The sequence below is a fragment of the Punica granatum genome, chromosome 6, assembly GCF_007655135.1.
Source record: "Punica granatum isolate Tunisia-2019 chromosome 6, ASM765513v2, whole genome shotgun sequence".
In the NCBI taxonomy this organism is placed as follows: Eukaryota; Viridiplantae; Streptophyta; class Magnoliopsida; order Myrtales; family Lythraceae; genus Punica; species Punica granatum.
Window position 1 is genome coordinate 18,698,082 of NC_045132.1, and position 18,119 is coordinate 18,716,200.

The window sequence follows — 18,119 nt, forward strand, 5'->3', positions numbered from 1 at the left end:
TTTGGAACATATAAATAATTTTAAAAAAGATTAAATAGGAAGTTTCTTTTTTTCTTTTTTCCTTTTTTGGTGAGTAGAGAAATAATTATGTTACTTTTTTGGCGATATTGGCGTTATAAGCTTAATTTTTAGTTAATACTAAATCCATTGCAACGTTGGTTTGGTCTAGGAAATGAGGTAATTTACAAGTGAAACTTCTTATTACTCAATCAAACATATAGAATACTGAATAAATGGGTTATATAGTGCAGTGACATAGGTAATTAGATGTTATAGGTTATATTCTCGTGATAAAATTATTTGTGCCTCTTTATTATATATATTTTTTATTTTCTTATAATAGCCTATGAGACCCTTTTATAGCTGGAAAAAATAAAATGTCTGTATACATATACACCACATCTTGCACCAAATTACTTTTTTAACGGACAACTACATCCATTTTATAGCAAACATCTCTATATAACTAAAATTTATTTGGGTGCATAATAAATGCTTTAAAGAAAATTTAAAAAATATGAAAAAAGAAAATTAAAAATAAATATAATAATTTTTTATTTTTAATAATGCAATTAATGTATCTAAATCTCCTACTCACTATATACAATAATTAAAAGAATATTTAAAGACTAAGGAAAAAAAACTAAAAAATAAAGAATAATAATCAAAAGTATTTAATAAATGCAATTAAATATACCTAAATCTCTTACTAAATACAATTAAGAAAAAAATTCTATTGTAATTTCTTAATTAGAATATACAAGTGATAAATGTATATAAACAATTAACTTAACGTGACATTATAGAAACTAAGCCAAGCTTATAGAAATTGATAAAAAAAAATTTCGATATTCTTGTAAAAATTAATTAAGCATATATAATTTATCATAAAAACTATGGTTAATGATCCAAAAAAGTATGAACTTATTCAATTTTTTAATTTTAACACACTTTATTTTTGACAAAAAAAAGGCATGAATTTTGATTCTCTTGTCAAGTGAGACATTTATGTCATTTTTCGTCCATTTTGGTGTCGTAGTGAAAAACAGTGCCTAAGTGGCAAATAGTATCACACCACATCAGCAAAAATCACTACAAGAAAAATGTCCTTTAGTAACCAAGCAGTTCGGTCGCTATTTAGCCAAATTTGGCCGCCAATACTTTTAGCGACGAAAATTAATTGGTTACTGCAAAGCCTCGCAAAAGCGTCCCGCCACTGATTCTATGTTTTGGTCGCTAAAAGTTTTACTTTTTAGCGACCAAAATTTGTTGGTCCCTATTGACAACATTTAGCGACGAAAGTCTTGGTCGTTATGTCACAACCAAACAGTCGCAAATGCTTTCATTTGGTGGCAAATTCTCATATTCTTGTACCATCAGAAACTAAACTAGCGACCAATATTTAGTTCCTAATTCTATAACAATATTTACTAATCATTCACTATTATCAGAGTAATTTGTAACTGATATTCTTTAGGTGCCAAAAGCTCTAGGATTTGATGACCAGTTGTTTGGTTGCAGATAACTGTTGTACCTATGCACATCAACTGAAATTTTTGGTTGCCAATTATCCAACCCAAGACTTTTGTTGCAAAATAACACCTCACAAAGAATCTGTATTGAGCTCTCAAATATTCATCATAAAATTTCCAATATAAAAGCATCTCGATATTTCAAAGTGGAAGTTATAATACACTGTAGTAGTTCAATATATCTTCACAAAAGAAAACTTGAGTACTATAGGTAACAAATATTCTGTACGCTAATAATTGACTACTCTATATCATAATCTAATATCCCAAAACTACTATGAAAGTACACATACATAAAGAAAGAAGTCCATTTGCTGCAATGAATGGTGATACCATTAATAATTTCCTCAGTGTTATCTGCAACAGTAAAACAAAAACCAAAAAATTAAATGAACACAATAAGAATTTTGATAAGTGAAAACATGAATAAGTAAATAGAACTTATATGTAAGCAGCAAAAGTGGATTTTCTTCCGTATACAATAACTGTTATTAGGCACCTAGAAAGATAAATGAAACATATAGGCTTAATCGAGAGGAGAACAAATCAGTCTCAATACTGAAATGTACAAAAAAAAAAAAAAAAAAAAAACAACAACAACAACAACTATGTTCACAAAATTAGTTGGCTGACATAGGACTCATATTATGGAGCATAAGAACAATATGAATGTTCACTAACACTATATGCATGTGAAAATTGATGCACTCATGACTTTATTGTTTATAAATGATACATGATGCCAAATGATCAAAACGGCCATAGTTGGCTTCAAGATTTACTAGATGAATCTAATGTAATTAATGTCCCAATGATATGAATTGTCATGTAAATATAAATCAATATTATCTCCAGCTCAATACAAGTGTTTCTTTCTTGCTCAATATTATCTCCAACTCAACACAACTCAATCCAAGTCATTATAAGGAGCTGAGTTAAAATGCAAATCTAATACCAACAAAATTAATTGACAAAAGAATCATCAGAAGAAAGCCACGCACAACCTGGAAAGTGAAATTTCAACCAATCTTGACAAAGAGATGGCTTCATGAGGATTGAAGAATGGCATGCATTTTGTTTTAATAGAACTCAAGTAAAGATGGATAAATTGAGTTACAAGAACGAATGAAAAGAGAGTAGTACAAGAGCTTATAAGTTTACCTGAAATTTTTAATCTCTTGCGAAGTCAGAGGCCACCATTTTGTAGTGGATCCTCTATCTTGCAGATAAATAGTATTTGAAGGAGAGTTTATTAGATAGATCCCTGAAAAAAACATATATACCTTCCCCTCCACTAGATCTTGTCGCTGCAGAAGGAGTTCAAGAATCAAGTTAACTAAACCATTAAAGGGGGTGAACAACCCCATGACAAGAGTAAAGGACTATCTATAAATGCTGAACTTAAAGTACTGAAGGGACTGAATCCAGAATGATATCTCATACCTGCCTTTCAATTGGGCAGATCGTCATTCTTCTCCGTTGTTTCTTCCATCTCGCCACCTCTGGTTATGCAACAGCCGAGCTTTCATCTCCGTCCGTTCTGATCTAATAATGGAAACCCCGTCACTTAACCCAGGAATAAAACATTCATGAGAAACAAGCATTTTAATGCATTTGCAGTAGAAAAAAAATCTCATAGAAGAAACCAAGTTACCTATCCCTTTAGAGGATAGGGTATATTCATGCAATTATAACTAATGCCTGAAGCACAGGACTGCCATTACTTTTGATGCGAAACTAGCTACACACTTCTCTTCCTCGCCAAATCAGTGCATCAAAACCACGACAATCACAATCAATTGAACCACAATTTTCTCAATCAATTGAACTAATAATCTTAGTCAAACATCATGTCAGCAAATTCTAACTATTCCTAAACTTAATCTAGATATGCTCATCAACTAGTGTAATCATCAATAACGAGTGAACTACTATCAAAGTTGAACTTAAAAATAAAAGAACAAGTAGGTTATTCTGATTGAAGTGTTGATAGGGCCTTTAAACCCTTCGGATAGTCTAGCTACGCGTCCAAAGCTTCGAGCCAGAACAAATCCTCACGTTCTTCTTCAAACCTCCGCACGGGCATTTCCTCGAACAGTTTGAACACAACCTTGAGATGACCTCGAAAAATGCTAACATAAATTCGAGGGCTGATGTGTTGCTTGGCAGTAAGAACGACAGATAGGCTAATCAAGAAAAGAGTGTGCAACTGAAAGAGAGAGAGCGAATTGGGTGGAGGGACGGCGAATGGAGCTGGGTAATCATCGGGGCTTTGATGAGTTGAAATAGAGAGACGGGGCAGAGAACTAAAGGTCTGAAGGAAAGGTAAAGAAGGAAGAAAGGAGGACGAAGAGTTAGCACGAGCAGAGAGGAGGCGGACTCGGAGGCGGCGGCGGCTGAGGAACTCGATAGCGCGAAGCTCATGGGCAAGTCAAAGAGGGACGATGGAGCTCGTGGACTAGCTGCGGATGGAGCTTCAAGGTGGTGGTTGTGGCGTTTCGTCGGAGCCAGGTTCGGGCTGTAATGTACAGACGGCTACTGCAAGGACTCGTCGGAGGAGAAGACGCCGCCATGGTCGTCCCCGGGGTGAAGAAGCCGCTGGGGCGTAGACGGCGGCAGAAGACCCGCCAGGCCCGACACAGCAAAGGCATCGTTGCCTGCACTCCCTTCCTCCTCTTCAACCCGACATGTGGTGATGGGTTTGATTTCACATTTAAAAGTAAATTTGATTTTGGTAGTAAAAAATGATAAATAATTGTGTAGTGTGTTGAGTTAAAGTTAAAATTAAAATTTTTTACTTGAAAAATATGTATTTTTATTATGTAGCGTGTGCGCCGTTGGGGTTCACAGAACTCCGGAGATTCGTCGAACGAAACCTAGACACCCCGAATTATGAAAAAAAAAAAAAGTCTTTTAAGGATTCCATATGAAAAACATGTGGGGTCCGATATCAGTAACCCTCATCCTTACAGTATTATTATGTAAAGTAAGGGTAAAGTGGACCAAAACAAACGTAAAGTGCGGACTATCACTGGAACAATATGGCGATTAAGCAAATATCATTCAGTTTTTATTCATGCCAGAGAGTAGAAAGCTGCCGTAGAAAGCTTTCAGTTATTTCAAACACAGTACTGCTCACACACTCGCAAATAGAGATACAGCAGAACGAAAATACGTAGAGAAACATCGTAAACACAATACATTGATGGTACGACATCCTATCATGCCCGTGCTGCGCTGACATGGGCATCGACATCCTCAGTCAAGCTGACCATGAAGTCCATGTAGTTGTTTGGAATTGGTGCATCCTCATTCATCCTCTCATACTCTAAGGCTATCTTCGCCACGGAGCCCTTGTTCTTCGGGACAATCTTCCATATGGGCCTGTAGACCTTGAGATCCTTGAAAAGATCTCCCTCGAGGCCGTGGAGGTAAAAAGTCATGTTGGCATCATCAAACTCCACCTTCTCCTTGAACACTTCTGGTTTTCCATCTACATACCACGAACATATAATTTGTTGAAGAAATATATGGTTATTCATCATCTCAGTATCGAGTTCCACGTGTATAGATTGGATAGGCAGCTGATAAATAACCTTCGATACAGATATTATTACGATACATCTGATACCTACGCAAAAACTCATGTATAGTTCTATTGGCCACAAACTAAAATTTGAGCATCCTATGAAGAAGCTTTATTTTGATAAACTTTCGACGAATGCAAGGGAGGAAACTGCACCTCGCGGCTGGACTAAATAATTTTACAAATGTAATCCTGTATGTTGCATCGGGTGTCAGGTCAGTTTAGAGAGACTTGATATCACATTGAGATGCAGCTCTATAGGTTTATCAAGATGCAAATATATGGAGGGCTAGCTTACCGATGGTGTAGTTCCAGATCTTGATTGCTCCATGGGTGTGCCAATCACCTTCATGAAGTGCGACTGCCTGAATGTTTCGTGACGTAGCTGTGGGTACCTTGTGGGACTCCTTCCTAAACAACTGATAGAACCCGGTGGCACTCGATTTGAGATCGATATCCTTCTGCAACCTCCCGCGAAGTGCCTCCAGTGATGCCATTTACCTTGCTGATCTGGTTTATATGTGGTTTGTATATGTACTTGTTTACTACACTGGTCACCTTAGCTTTATTCACTTATCAATTGCAAGGATCCCTATATATATATATATATATATATATCTCACCCTTCATGGATGGGTTTCACAATTATATTTATTTGTCTAACGAACATGGGCCCCGAAAATTATCATGATTCACGTGGTTTTCTATATATATTTAAATAATTAAGTAAAAATGAGAAAGAAGGTGTAGTGCACATACGAGAAAAATACCTAGGCCATAAACAATCATTTTCCTCTCATTAATTGAGAGTTACTGATTATGGGAAAATGACAAGGGATCAGCGGCGTCCACACCTACCGAATGGGCGGGTTACAGATATTCGAGACCTTCCCTTAAAAAAGTAGCAGTAATTACTTTACTGGTGATGATCTTCTCGTATTTTGCTGCTAATACGGTATATGGTATCGGCCAAGTCCAATATGATGAGAGCTATGATTCTAATCAACGTTCTCCGGCTATCTAGATTCTAGAAGACGCACGTTATGATGATCGTGTATGCCTTGTGAGATCTGACATCGATCTATTAGCCCTTGTTTATTTGGTAGAGATTAGCCTTTCTTGTTTTGCTTATATACATTTGCGAGAGCCCTTCGTGTTTGTGCACACATGTACTCAACCTCATATACATAAATCAATTATAATTATTTTGTTGAATCAAATTTTCTAATAATATATTTATTCAAGATTAAAATTTCAAAGTTCATAATTATTAAGTAATATTATCAAATTTAAATATATATATATATATATAGAGAGAGACTTATGTAAAAACTAAAAAATTCAAGAATTCTAAACAGAAGGCTTGCGCATGTTTAAAATATTTTAATAAACTTTAAAATAATGAATATTCAGTAGATATTTGCTTCTTATTAAATATTATTTATTTTGAATTATGTTAATTTTACCACGTCATATCAATTATAGTTTTTTACAAAAATTAAAGTTTCATATAAAATTTGAAAAATTAAAAAAAAAATATCCATAGTAATCGTATCTGATCAAACTATATTTGTTTGAAGAATTCAAATCTAAAAAGATATTCGAAAGATTAATTATCACACCTTATAAATTATATTTATTTGTAAAATTGAGATTTCAAATAATTGTAAAATATAAAAAATTAACATTTAACAGGGAGAAAATTCCAAATGGTCGTTGAGCCATCTACACTGGCTAGTTTGGCACCTTTGTGAGAATAACTTCCCACCAGGGCTCTCCCGAAGAGAATCTTGATGTTTCAAATCTTAGTTGATTATTGATCCATAAAGCAATTTTGCGTAAATTTCATTATATCCTATAAGTTCATCAAAAGACACCGACAGGTCCCTCGCTAAAATAGGACAATGAACCTCCTTAATCCAAGTATAGTGTGTGTATATACTGGTTTCATTTTTCTTCTAACAGCATATCGAGCTGGCATTTTACTCGACAGCAGCACGAAAATAGCCCCAAAACATGAAAAGTGTTTAATTAAATGTGTACAGCTGGATATTCCATCGAAACAAACAAAAGAAATATAATAGATCATCAATCACATCTTAGAAATATCCACGTGATTAATTTTGTTTGTTTGGGCTAATAGTGGCAAATTGAAAACCTCACACGACACACCCGTCGAGTATTATTCAACATAAGGACTGGCTAACTCATCAATCACATCTTAGAAATATCCACGTGATTAATTTTGTTTGTTTGGGCTAATAGTGGCAAATTGAAAACCTCACATGACACACCCGTCGAGTATTATTCAACATAAGGACTGGTTAACTGATCGATTGATTGACTGAGTGACTGATGGTTAATTAAACCCCTGAAAGTAAGATTCCACCATATCTTGAGAGAATTAATTAATCAATTGATTGGTGAAGTAGGAATCGACCTCTCTTGCCATACCGACCAGGAACTCGACCTGAGCAGTGGGATCGGGGACTTAGTCATTCATCTTCTCATGGTCGGCGGTCCACTTCACCATGTTCTTGTTCCACTACTTGAAGAGTTGGATTATGGCCCTGTAGCTCTTGAAGTACTTGGTGATCTCTCCTCCTACGATGTCGAACGTGATCGACTAGTTCTCCTCATCTGTTGTGTCTATCCGGTCCTTGGCCACAACAGAATCACCCGTTATGTTTGTTGTTTCGTTCACCGCAAGACAGAGCATTAGCTAGAGAGTGATATTTTATGAAAATGATCCTGTTTATCCGATTGATCATGACAACGACTGGATCTCAACCTATACTTGCACATGCAATCGACAGCAGCTTGGTGTTTGGAGTTACTTATATGGAGTTCATGGAATATGAAGTGACTCTTTTTTTTTCAGTTATAAAAGAGGCTCAAAGACATTATACAATGAAAAGGAAACTCTACATAATTAATAAAGAGACATAATATGAAGTGACTCTTAGATAACATGTATGAAATAAGCCATTGACCTACTATATCGACTATTGGATCACAGTTGTCATTCAATCCCGAGTTTCTGATTTCAGAGGGTCTTTGCTTTACCGTCCATTTATTTTTGAAAGAGTTGACTAGTGTATTTAATTTTAGAGTTGAGTTGAGTTACATTTTGATTTTAATTGGTTTGTAATGATTATGATGTTGAATTATGATAAAAAAGTGTGAAAAAGTAATGATTGTATTGTTGATTATAAAAAAGGTAATGAATAGTTGAGAAAATTTATTATTAAAAATTAAATTAAATGATTAAAAAAATTTAAAAAAATAAAAAAGTAATAATTATATTATTGACTTTTGTTGTTTAGTGAGTAGAGTTAAAGTTAAAATTGAAATCTTAAAATCAGATTTAAAAATTAAATGGGCCGTTTTCTGGAGACATTCGATCCAGTACGTGAGTCGAACGATGTTGGAGAGATGTTTCTTGACAAAAACAATGATTGGAAGCTTTTATTGGCTGCAGATGTTGGAAAATTAAGCTTGAAATTCCCAAATTAAATAATGTTGCACAGCTGGCCTAAGATTATGAGTTTCTTTCTTTTTTTTTCTTTTTTTTTTTGCCAGAGGACTATGAGATTTTTCGCTCGATTATTTATCGTTTTATTTTATTTTTCCTTTCCCTTTATTAGACTGATAAGTCTTTCTTTTAAAATAAAAAATAATACAATAACTATGCTCCGATCAAGAGATAAGTTTATGAGATTCATGTACTCCATCAGCAGCAAGAATTGATTACTAAAAACTCTGTTAAGCATTTGAAATGGCCGGCCCCTTTCCCCATGATAACGGTCGATAACTTGATTGACAAGGGTTTTCATCGAAATTCCATGCTATATCAAAGTCCGATGTGATTATCATTACCTCTGGATCTGCCTTTGAATGACCGAACAGGGAGAAATCCTAGTACAAAGTGTCAATCATGTCTGGTAAAATTTTGCGAGTCTTATCTTAGCTTCGACTAACTGATCTATATGCATCGGATCTCACCACGCTTTGAGTGGCCAGCGCTGTATGTGTTTATATATATACTCTGTTCCATTGTCTACTAACAGCATATCAAACTGGCATTTCACAAAATAGCAGCACGACAGAAGCCCCACAAATTGAAACTGGCCGGCTCGAATTTGGATTAATCGGTACCTATTTGAATTTCCGGATATCAAGTGGTGGATTTTGCATCCAAACAGAATAGATATATTTATAGATCAACAATCACATATTAGATCCACATGATTAATTTGCTTGTTTGCGCCAATGGTAGCAAATCTAGAAACCCTCACGCATGTCAAACCACACTCAAGTATTATTCGACATATAGACTAGCTATCTACCTAGCAGCATAGAGAATTGATAGATTAACCGATTGACCGATTAATTAGATGCCCGACGATAAGATTTCTCCAGATCTTGAAGGAATTCTTTAGTTGATGACCAGGTAGGCATCAACCTCTCTTGCCATGCCGACAAGGAACTCAACCTGAGCAGTGGGATCGGGGACTTGGTCGTTCATCTTCTCGTACTCAACGCTCCACTTCACCATGTTCTTGTTCCCCTCCTTGAAGAGTTGGATTGTGGCCTTGTAGCTCTTGAAGTACTTGGTGACCTCTCCTCCTATGATGTCGAATGTGATTGACTTGTTCTCTTCATCTATCGCGTCTATCCGGTCCTTGGCCACAACAGAATCACCTGATGTGTCAATTAACCATGCCAATGATGACATTTTAGCCCATACTTCACAAAATTGACAGCAGCTTGGTTTATGGAGTAATCTTTTATATCGGGTAGCATACCAGAAACAAGCCATTATACCGACTAATGCAGTTGTTAAGGCTCTGTCAATCATATATATGGTACTAAGCTCGGTTGAGACTTGACAGAGGCTTTGCCCTCCTTAATTACGAATTCAATCATACATAATAGAAAGTGCTGGATCCCCTAAGTGATCAGTGAAGGAAAATGTCGAAACAGAAATGAATGAGCTCTTGGTCTTAAAAAGGCCATGACAAGAATTTCGAAGGAATATTCATCGGAACTAGGTCCCAAATTCTCACCCATGATTGACTTACATGGCCCAATAATTTATATGCCCATAGCATCCGACAACAATATTTCACAAATAGGTCCTTGATAACTACGAAAATTCGCATGCTAGCTATGAGCTAATCCTACTCTGATGCGAGAAATGGATCCCTCACTAACAAAAAGTGAAAGTACAATCCAATAGGGTTGGCCGGTGGTTAAAGAGTGTGACTACTAAGGGGAAGTCCTGAGTTCAAATCACTCCCCGGATGCTATGCAGGAGAATACTTTCTATTGGGCACATGCATGGTCTGTGGTCAGATTTACCTGTCCCGTGAACTTGCAGGGTGTTCACGTAGACAGGGGGATTTCTAATCTGTTTCCACTTGCTAAGCCAAACACGAGCTTCTTAGCAATTTATATACTTATTCAACCCTTGCTAGGGGAACTAACTAGCTACTTACAATAATTGATTAGAGATATGTATGTCATGACTGTCTGCGAATCAGATATAATATAAAGCAAAAACTACTCATGGATCATGTCATCGCTCATTATTAAGTTTTGTGTTCTATTTATCGAATCAGTATGAAAGAAACGGAGACAAATTTCGAATGAATGGGAATGTTGTACTTGAAATAGTGACATCCTTTGATAGTTCTCTTCTCTTTCTTTTTTTCTTTTTTTTTTTGTTTATTGCCATAGACAAAAGGAATAAGGGAGAAAACATACCGAGGACGTACGTCCAGAGCCTAATCGAACCCACAGTCTTCCCGTCGCCTTCAAGAACTTCAATGCTTCGTAGCTTGTCGGGGCTGATATTGGCCAGGAGGCTGATCTTATTCTTGTAGACATCAAATAACTTGTCCGGCGAACATTTGATCTCCGTTTGCAGGTGAAGCCGACGAAGTTGAGCCATTTGAGCACAATCCAACCGAAAGAGACCACTGATCAGTGAAACTATTCCTAGATGCTACAAATTTCTGATATATTTGCAGCATAAAGATGTACGGTTTTATATAGAAACCCAGCTGAAAAGGGATGATCCATATATGAGAAGATTGTGCTCAGGGATGGACCCAGGAGGGTTAAGCAGGAGACACATATAGTCGCCTCTGGCCCTCTACCTTCTCGAATCCATAATAAATAATTTGTCATGTGGCTCGTCGTCATCTTTCAAGTCTTGCTTACTGTGAATTTCCATCCTAACCGTTCCAGAATCATAATTCCATTCCCGATTCTAGTGGGCATTTGCCGTTATTTTTTCCAAGGAAAATGTTCAAATTTTATGGCATTGGATTCTATCTTTAGGGAGGGCACTATCATAGCTGCACTTGAGATTAACCCTAAAAAGCAAATGATAGGGAAGGCATTTTCGGATAAAGGAGGAAGTTGATAATGGTGCTTGGCCAAAAGAAAAGCAATAGAAAAAGATTGGAATTGCAAATTGAGAGTGAGGGGGGCCTCCCCTATCACTTGATTCCACAATATCTTAGTGTTATTGAAAGTGACTCCGATACTTCGAGGGACACAATATAGCATCAAATTCATGGCGACATATTTATCAAAAAAAAAAAATGTCATGAACTTATTGGATGCTCCGAGAATACAAGAAATGTCTGACATGAGCTTATCAAATTCGTGTCAGTAAGTTTGTTCGCGATATCATGAGCTTATTGGAGACGCTCAGAATATCAAAAATGTTGGGCTAGGGAACCAATCATTGTTAAGATTCAAATAGGCCGTCAAAGCCATGGTTTTTGCAGTCTAGTAAGAGAAGGGGAGGAAATACTTTTATGGTCGAGGAGTATTCTTGAATCCAAGAGGATGCAAAAGAAATTGGCAAGACATAAAAGGAATTATAAATTCGAGCCTGAGGGGAAATTATAAAAGGATGCAACTAGACGAAATTCCATTGGCAATTTCTCAGATAGCCTCTCGCAACTATTAGATCAAAAACACAAGTCTTTGATATCATATGATATGTTAAGTACACCCACATGCAAGACATGAATCGACATAGATTTTGAATAGTAATCGGCCCCGAACGATCAGCGTACCATTAAACAGCTTCCCGACGTCCAGTTAAAGGCAGAGAGAAAGGACATCCCGCAGCATTCTTCTGGTATATAGTGGAAAGGTGAAATAAAAGAAAGGGAAGAACTTATCCAATCCCTTGAGAAGGAACAGCTTTTTGTGCTTACAGAAGCCATTAAATAAATCAACTGATTACAGTGGGATTAATCTAACATTTACACAGGAAGAAGGTACAGTTTCTCAAAGAAACCGAATAATTTTGCAAATGATGGAAATGGCCCCTCCGCGCCGTTCGTGCCCATTATGGACCTCCCCTTTTACGCAGCATCCGAAACCAGGTTCTCCCAATCAATCCACTTTCTGCCTAAATGATTAAATTAAGTCTTCTTTTTGCAGCATTAGAAGGAATAATACAGCCTCCCGAAGATAGAGCGCTATTGATTATTGATCGTGGCCACTTGTTTACGGAATTTCTCGTGCTCCAATTTATGAGCGGTTTTCGGGATGCTTTTCCCCGCCGTTAGATCAACATGAAACCCATCCATTAGTTCTGATCTGAAGAGGGTCTCATGAACCGTTCATGAATTCGATGGAAGATTTTCCCCACTAGTTCATGACAAAGCATCCGGACATTTCTTGTTCTTTTGCAAGGAAAAGGAAAACGTTATGTTTGCAGAATATTCCTCCATGATTTACGAAATGACAACATTACTCCATACTTTTATATATAAAAGTCGATTTTCTCATTCAAATTTCACCGACAATTCCTATAGTTTATGAGGGGAAAAAAAAAAACCACCAATATCTCGTAGTTATTAATTTACTAGTCGTGATGACGAAGCACTTAGATTTCAATCTAACAAACACTTTAGAAAACTAAAAGGACAAGTAGTGAAACGTTAAGGGGAGGAAAAGGGATTTTGCAATGGTGAATATTTTGTTTAGCAAGAGTAGAGAGTATACCGCGATCTTTTCACGGACTCGATATACGATAACTTATAGCAATTTAATTTCATCAGCTTTTTAAATTTTATGATATCGCACGATAACCCAGTGGCCTTGTCAAAACAAAATCTTCAATATCGCATCATTCAATTTTTCTGCGATTTTAGCTCGTTAGCTTTAGGAGTTGATCACCACCAGACAACATTGAAAGCAGAACTAGTTTTTACTACAGCGTCAGCAATGGAATTCATAGGACAAATGATCGAGCAAGAACAATATACATCCATGGAGATTAGGAAGCATGAATTGCATTTATTAGCTATACAATGTTATGGTGTATGCACATTATCTAGCTTAGATTTGATTCGGAGCCAAAGAATCTAGATTAGATTCTGTGCCATCTTTTTTCGGTATGAACCCTGGTAATTTCAAACGAAGGCTAACTATCCTCATATTATCAGTGCTTGCAAGCCAGTTGCTGTACATAACTGAGTCGAAACGGGCATTTACCTCAAGTAGATGAGGACGAGCCGCGAGCATCTCACCAAATGCCCAACTGCTATTGCTCTGCAAAAGGTATACGCGAGTTCTATAATTCATTAGGGCTGATTATTGTGCTTCCCCTGGAACTCATTCTCTCCCCCTGAGCTCACAATCTCTGAAGTTGAAGATTCGTATCTGACCATCTTCAGATAACCAATGAGAATCTACAACCAGGCCTCTATATTTCTGTGCTTTCCCAAAGGCATTCTCTATCTCCATGTTCAAACTCAATGTCACCATTGCCGAATTTGAACATCTTCAAACAACTGTTGGAGGTTACTGCTATTAAGCTTTCTGTACTTGCTTCCTGTGCTGATCTCTGTCTATATGTATCTATAACGAAGATACCAGAAAGCAGAGCACCTTCGGAGCAATCTTGGGCTTTGATTCATAGGATATATATAGCTAAATAGTAGATCCAGATTCTTCCTGTGACACCATTGATGATGAAAGAACCATCCTCCCAGTAAGAGAATGACAAGAGGCTCCTTACTTGTTCAATAGATCAGGAAAATCCTTCTTGGAGCGGACAATGACTGGGGAGGAGGAAAAACCGCTGCGATCCTTTGTCACCAATAGCTGATTATTGCTATTTCTGTTCATGTTATTGCCTTCATTTAACTTCTTGGGAGTTGATGAACCATATATTTGCACCATTAAGCTTCCCCCTAAAGGAAACAAATGCAACACACTTAACACTCTTCAACAAAAAAACAAGGGTTAATAAGAAGGCGAAAAAAGCAGAGAGAGGGTTAGGATATGGATGCAACCAGAGATTTGATTGTCTCTATCATTTTCCGTTAGTTCTACTTCTTCTGTATTCCTCATACAATTGCACCATTGCATGCCTCTTAATAGTGCAAAATAATTGAAAAAGTCTCCGCTGGATGAGTAAAAATACTATGCAAAGACAAACAGGATCTTTTACCTAGTACAAATGTGGCACCAATCCAGCCAACTGTACCCCATCTTTCCCCGAGGAGAAACCAAGCGAATCCTGCGCCCCAAACTGGTTCCAGCCCATAAACTATTGCAGTTTCTGCCGCAGACACATCGCGCATTGCCACCATCTGTACCAATGACAGAAGATATAATTCTTTCAGGACAGAACAATAAGGCCCATTGCAAAATAGATCACTTCCAAGGTGGACTGCTCCAATTAAGTACCGAGACTAAGAAGTAATCTCCCCTAGGAGAAACAATTATCTAGTTATTGAATATCTGAAAATCCTACCAGTATATTTGCAGGTAGATTAACAGAATTTGAAAATGTGCTCAAGAAACATCGACTAAGAAGTATGAAAAAGGAAGCAGTTGGATGCCACACTTTTGGCTGATTTTTTCTCTCTTTTGCCAGAACACTTTTTGGCTGTTACCATGGACTAAAATTGCATAAACTACCCATTGAAAACAACATAGAAACTGCATATGTGAGATAAACAACCATTTTTCTAGTGTCACAAAAAGATTTCATAATCACTGAAAATCATGAAGAAGTTCAGGAGAGAACACATGAAAAAATAGCATTAATGGATTTCACATATCTTAAGAGAGATGCATTTGGAATCTTTGCATCCATGACAATACCAAAGAGCCAAAGGAGAAGGATCATCATAACATGATTTCAAATGATAATCATATCAAGCAACGATCGCACGAACAGAATGACAGGTGGAAAAATACCTCTAACCATAAGCATAGTCCTGTCGAGAATACGCCTGTGTAAAGTGCTGGTATCCATGGAAATTCAACCAGTGACTCCCAAACCATTGCCCATGTCCAGGATGCTCCAGATTCTTGAATGGTAGACTGACCTCCAATAAAATACCACAATACAGAGAATAGAGCAACAACACATACCTGAAATCGAGCTTGAGATAAGCACCAATCATGGGAGAAATGAGGGACATGACTGTTCCAGAACTTGTAGCACAAGAGGAGCACTAACCTCATATCCTAGCAGAGGTAAGAAGCTTTTCTTATCCATTGTTCTTGAAATGTGCTCAGTTCTCAGTATATGTACTCCAAAGAACACTGCACTTAGTAAGTTAAAGAGATCCCCCACCTGTAAATTTTGAGCAAAGATTTTCAGAAAATGTAAAAGACGTGTTCAAAATCAAAAGAAGCTGCTCTGCAATGTAAACTCATTCAGGTTCACGAAAACATTAACCAGAGACCTAAATGCATTCAGTACAATCAACACTGCAACAACAACAGAATTTTACATGGCAGAGAAGGATTCACCGAGCACCTACACATGGTGGTGATCCACTAGATTCAAGCATTCCAACCCCGACAACAGACATAAAAGCTCCAGCCCATGTATATGCTGGAACTGCTGCTCCTAGCATGCCTTGAACTAGGGGAACCACAATCACCTGTTATACCAAAACAAATCAAAAACTAAACCTTCAGTAACTCTTATTACGACCACAACATTTTTTAAAACAAGAGCAACTGAAGTTTTATAAGCAACTTACAGTGAACATATTGATGAATGATGCACGTCCTGCATCCGATGTAAGCAAACCGAGTGCCTGCATGATATAGCCGAGACTGACCCAAAGTCCCAACTCCAGCCCGGCATTGCGGGTTTGAGCATCACGTGCTCGGAACACAAAAGGGATGAATGGAATTGCAGACACCACGAATCTCACAGCAGAGAAAGCTGCTGGATCCATGATGGCTTCGACCTCTTTCAGGACCGGAATATCACTAGCTACAACACAACAACCTCAACCGAAGAGTCACACAAAACTGAAGCACCGAGCTGCGATCGACTTCGGCTGTGTCATATCATTTCTAAACTATCTGTCGATTGAGCATCTCATAGCCAAAAAGAACTATCCTTCAACAATGACTCGTTGGTCGAAAGAACGGAATTCGCGATGCTTACCGTAAACGACTGTTAGGAGATTGAGTAGAATGATGCTTCTGACTTTCCTGGATGCGAACAGGATCCTCCGCCACAGCGACCGCTTCCCGAACAGTGATCTCAAGCTCGGAGACTTTCTCCGTCGGGGTCGAATAAGCTTCGGAACAGAGGCATCCTCTGCAACAATCTCGCTAATGGAGGAGATTGATTTTGGACTCGGAGCAGCTAAATTCAGAACCTTCTTGAGCCCAGCGCCCGATTTCGAGGTAGACGCAGAAGCAGCACAAGAAGAAGAGGAGGAGGGATCTGGCAAAGAGAACGAGATCCGATGTCGTCGGACGTGAGAAGAGAAGTTGCCCAAGGTGGTCGTTGCAGAGCAGCTAGTCGTCTTCCATGGCCATCGGCACCATGGGGAAGCCATGGCCAATTGGAAAGAAAGCGAGCTCTCTGAATTGATCATTTCGTTGAAGAAGAAGAGGAAGAAGAGCGACTGACCCAAAATAGCGTCAGTTTCAATTTTTGCCCCAGATTATTTCTCCTATCTCAATTTGCTCCCCATATTTTTTATTCTCACATATACCTAATTAGCTTTGAGGTGTGTCACGATCCACTCCAATGTTCTAAAGCTTTCAAGTTACTGATTTAAAATGGATAATGTGATCCGATATAGATTGGTTCAAATGATTCAGTATTTATTTTTTTTAAGCAAGATTTCGATTTCAAGTCATATAAATGAAGAAAATTCACTCTTGGAGAGTTTTGTTCCTTAATAGATCGATCTAACTCGAACTGAATTATTCGGGATTCTTTGAACTTCTACATACTAAATACACATTAAGAAAATGAATAATGTGCTAATCACTGTGGAGTGATGCCTCAACGAATGGGAGGCATACTTTCCTATTTATGTGACCCAACAAAGTGGTAATCACAAGAAAATCCTTCTTGCAAGGATTGAATCAGCAAGAAGCGTCTATGTGTTTTTTAGACTAAATTACGTTCCATCTTATCAGAAGGTTCGATAAGATTTTCTTAACTAGTAATAGACAAGGCTTCGACATTGGTGATGTAAATTTTGCAATGACGGAGTCCATTTTATCATTACAAATAGAAATCTCGTGGGGAGGATCGGACTGAAGCAAAGGGAGGAGGGGGGCTAGCGGTGGTGGCATCGATTGCTGCCACCCCAACCCTCCAACCCCCCCCCCCCCCCCCCCCCCCCCCCCCAAACAAAAAAAAAATCGTGGTCGGCCTGACCCTTCCCTTTTTTTAAAAAAAATTCAGAATTATTTTTATTAAATAAAAAATGGGATCCACTCATCAAATAATATTGAGACGTGGCACCGAGCTAATACTAATAGCACTGGCGGAATATTTAATGGCGTGTTGAATTTGAGACTAAAGCAAAAGATCATGCCTTTCTGTATTATTTTTGAAAGATCGAGCTAAAATTGAAAATTTGAGTAAAACTCGTGCTTTTTTAAGTGATTAACTATTTTCTATAAGACCATATATTGCAGGAGTACGTCATCAACACTAGTAAGTGGTAAAGATTGCATCAACA

At 37.5% G+C, this 18,119-nt stretch overlaps 3 protein-coding genes across 4 annotated transcripts; all 3 read right to left on the reverse strand.

The window, feature by feature from the left end:
- Nucleotides 1-4,574: 4,574 nt before the first annotated feature.
- LOC116210876 (MLP-like protein 328) lies at nt 4,575-5,758 on the reverse strand. Its single transcript, XM_031544990.1, has 2 exons — nt 5,417-5,758; nt 4,575-5,025 (listed from the first exon to the last, which is right to left on the reverse strand). Exons 1-2 carry the CDS (start codon nt 5,613-5,615, stop codon nt 4,754-4,756), a joined length of 471 nt encoding a protein of 156 aa, XP_031400850.1. The 5' UTR covers nt 5,616-5,758; the 3' UTR covers nt 4,575-4,753.
- A 3,549-nt stretch (nt 5,759-9,307) lies between these two features.
- LOC116210808 (MLP-like protein 423) lies at nt 9,308-11,397 on the reverse strand. The gene is made up of 2 exons (XM_031544867.1): nt 10,888-11,397; nt 9,308-9,822 (listed from the first exon to the last, which is right to left on the reverse strand). Exons 1-2 carry the CDS (start codon nt 11,072-11,074, stop codon nt 9,557-9,559), a joined length of 453 nt encoding a protein of 150 aa, XP_031400727.1. The 5' UTR covers nt 11,075-11,397; the 3' UTR covers nt 9,308-9,556.
- A 1,944-nt stretch (nt 11,398-13,341) lies between these two features.
- Nucleotides 13,342-17,022, reverse strand: LOC116210807. Of its 2 annotated transcripts, none has more exons than XM_031544865.1 (7): nt 16,577-17,022; nt 16,161-16,399; nt 15,936-16,058; nt 15,629-15,745; nt 15,364-15,540; nt 14,609-14,750; nt 13,342-14,348 (listed from the first exon to the last, which is right to left on the reverse strand). In XM_031544865.1, exons 1-7 carry the CDS (start codon nt 17,013-17,015, stop codon nt 14,170-14,172), a joined length of 1,416 nt encoding a protein of 471 aa, XP_031400725.1. In that variant the 5' UTR covers nt 17,016-17,022; the 3' UTR covers nt 13,342-14,169. The 2 variants fall into 2 exon arrangements, with proteins under 2 accessions (XP_031400725.1, XP_031400726.1); XM_031544866.1 differs by having other exon boundaries at nt 16,161-16,450; nt 16,577-16,716.
- Between the last annotated feature and the right edge of the window lie 1,097 nt (nt 17,023-18,119).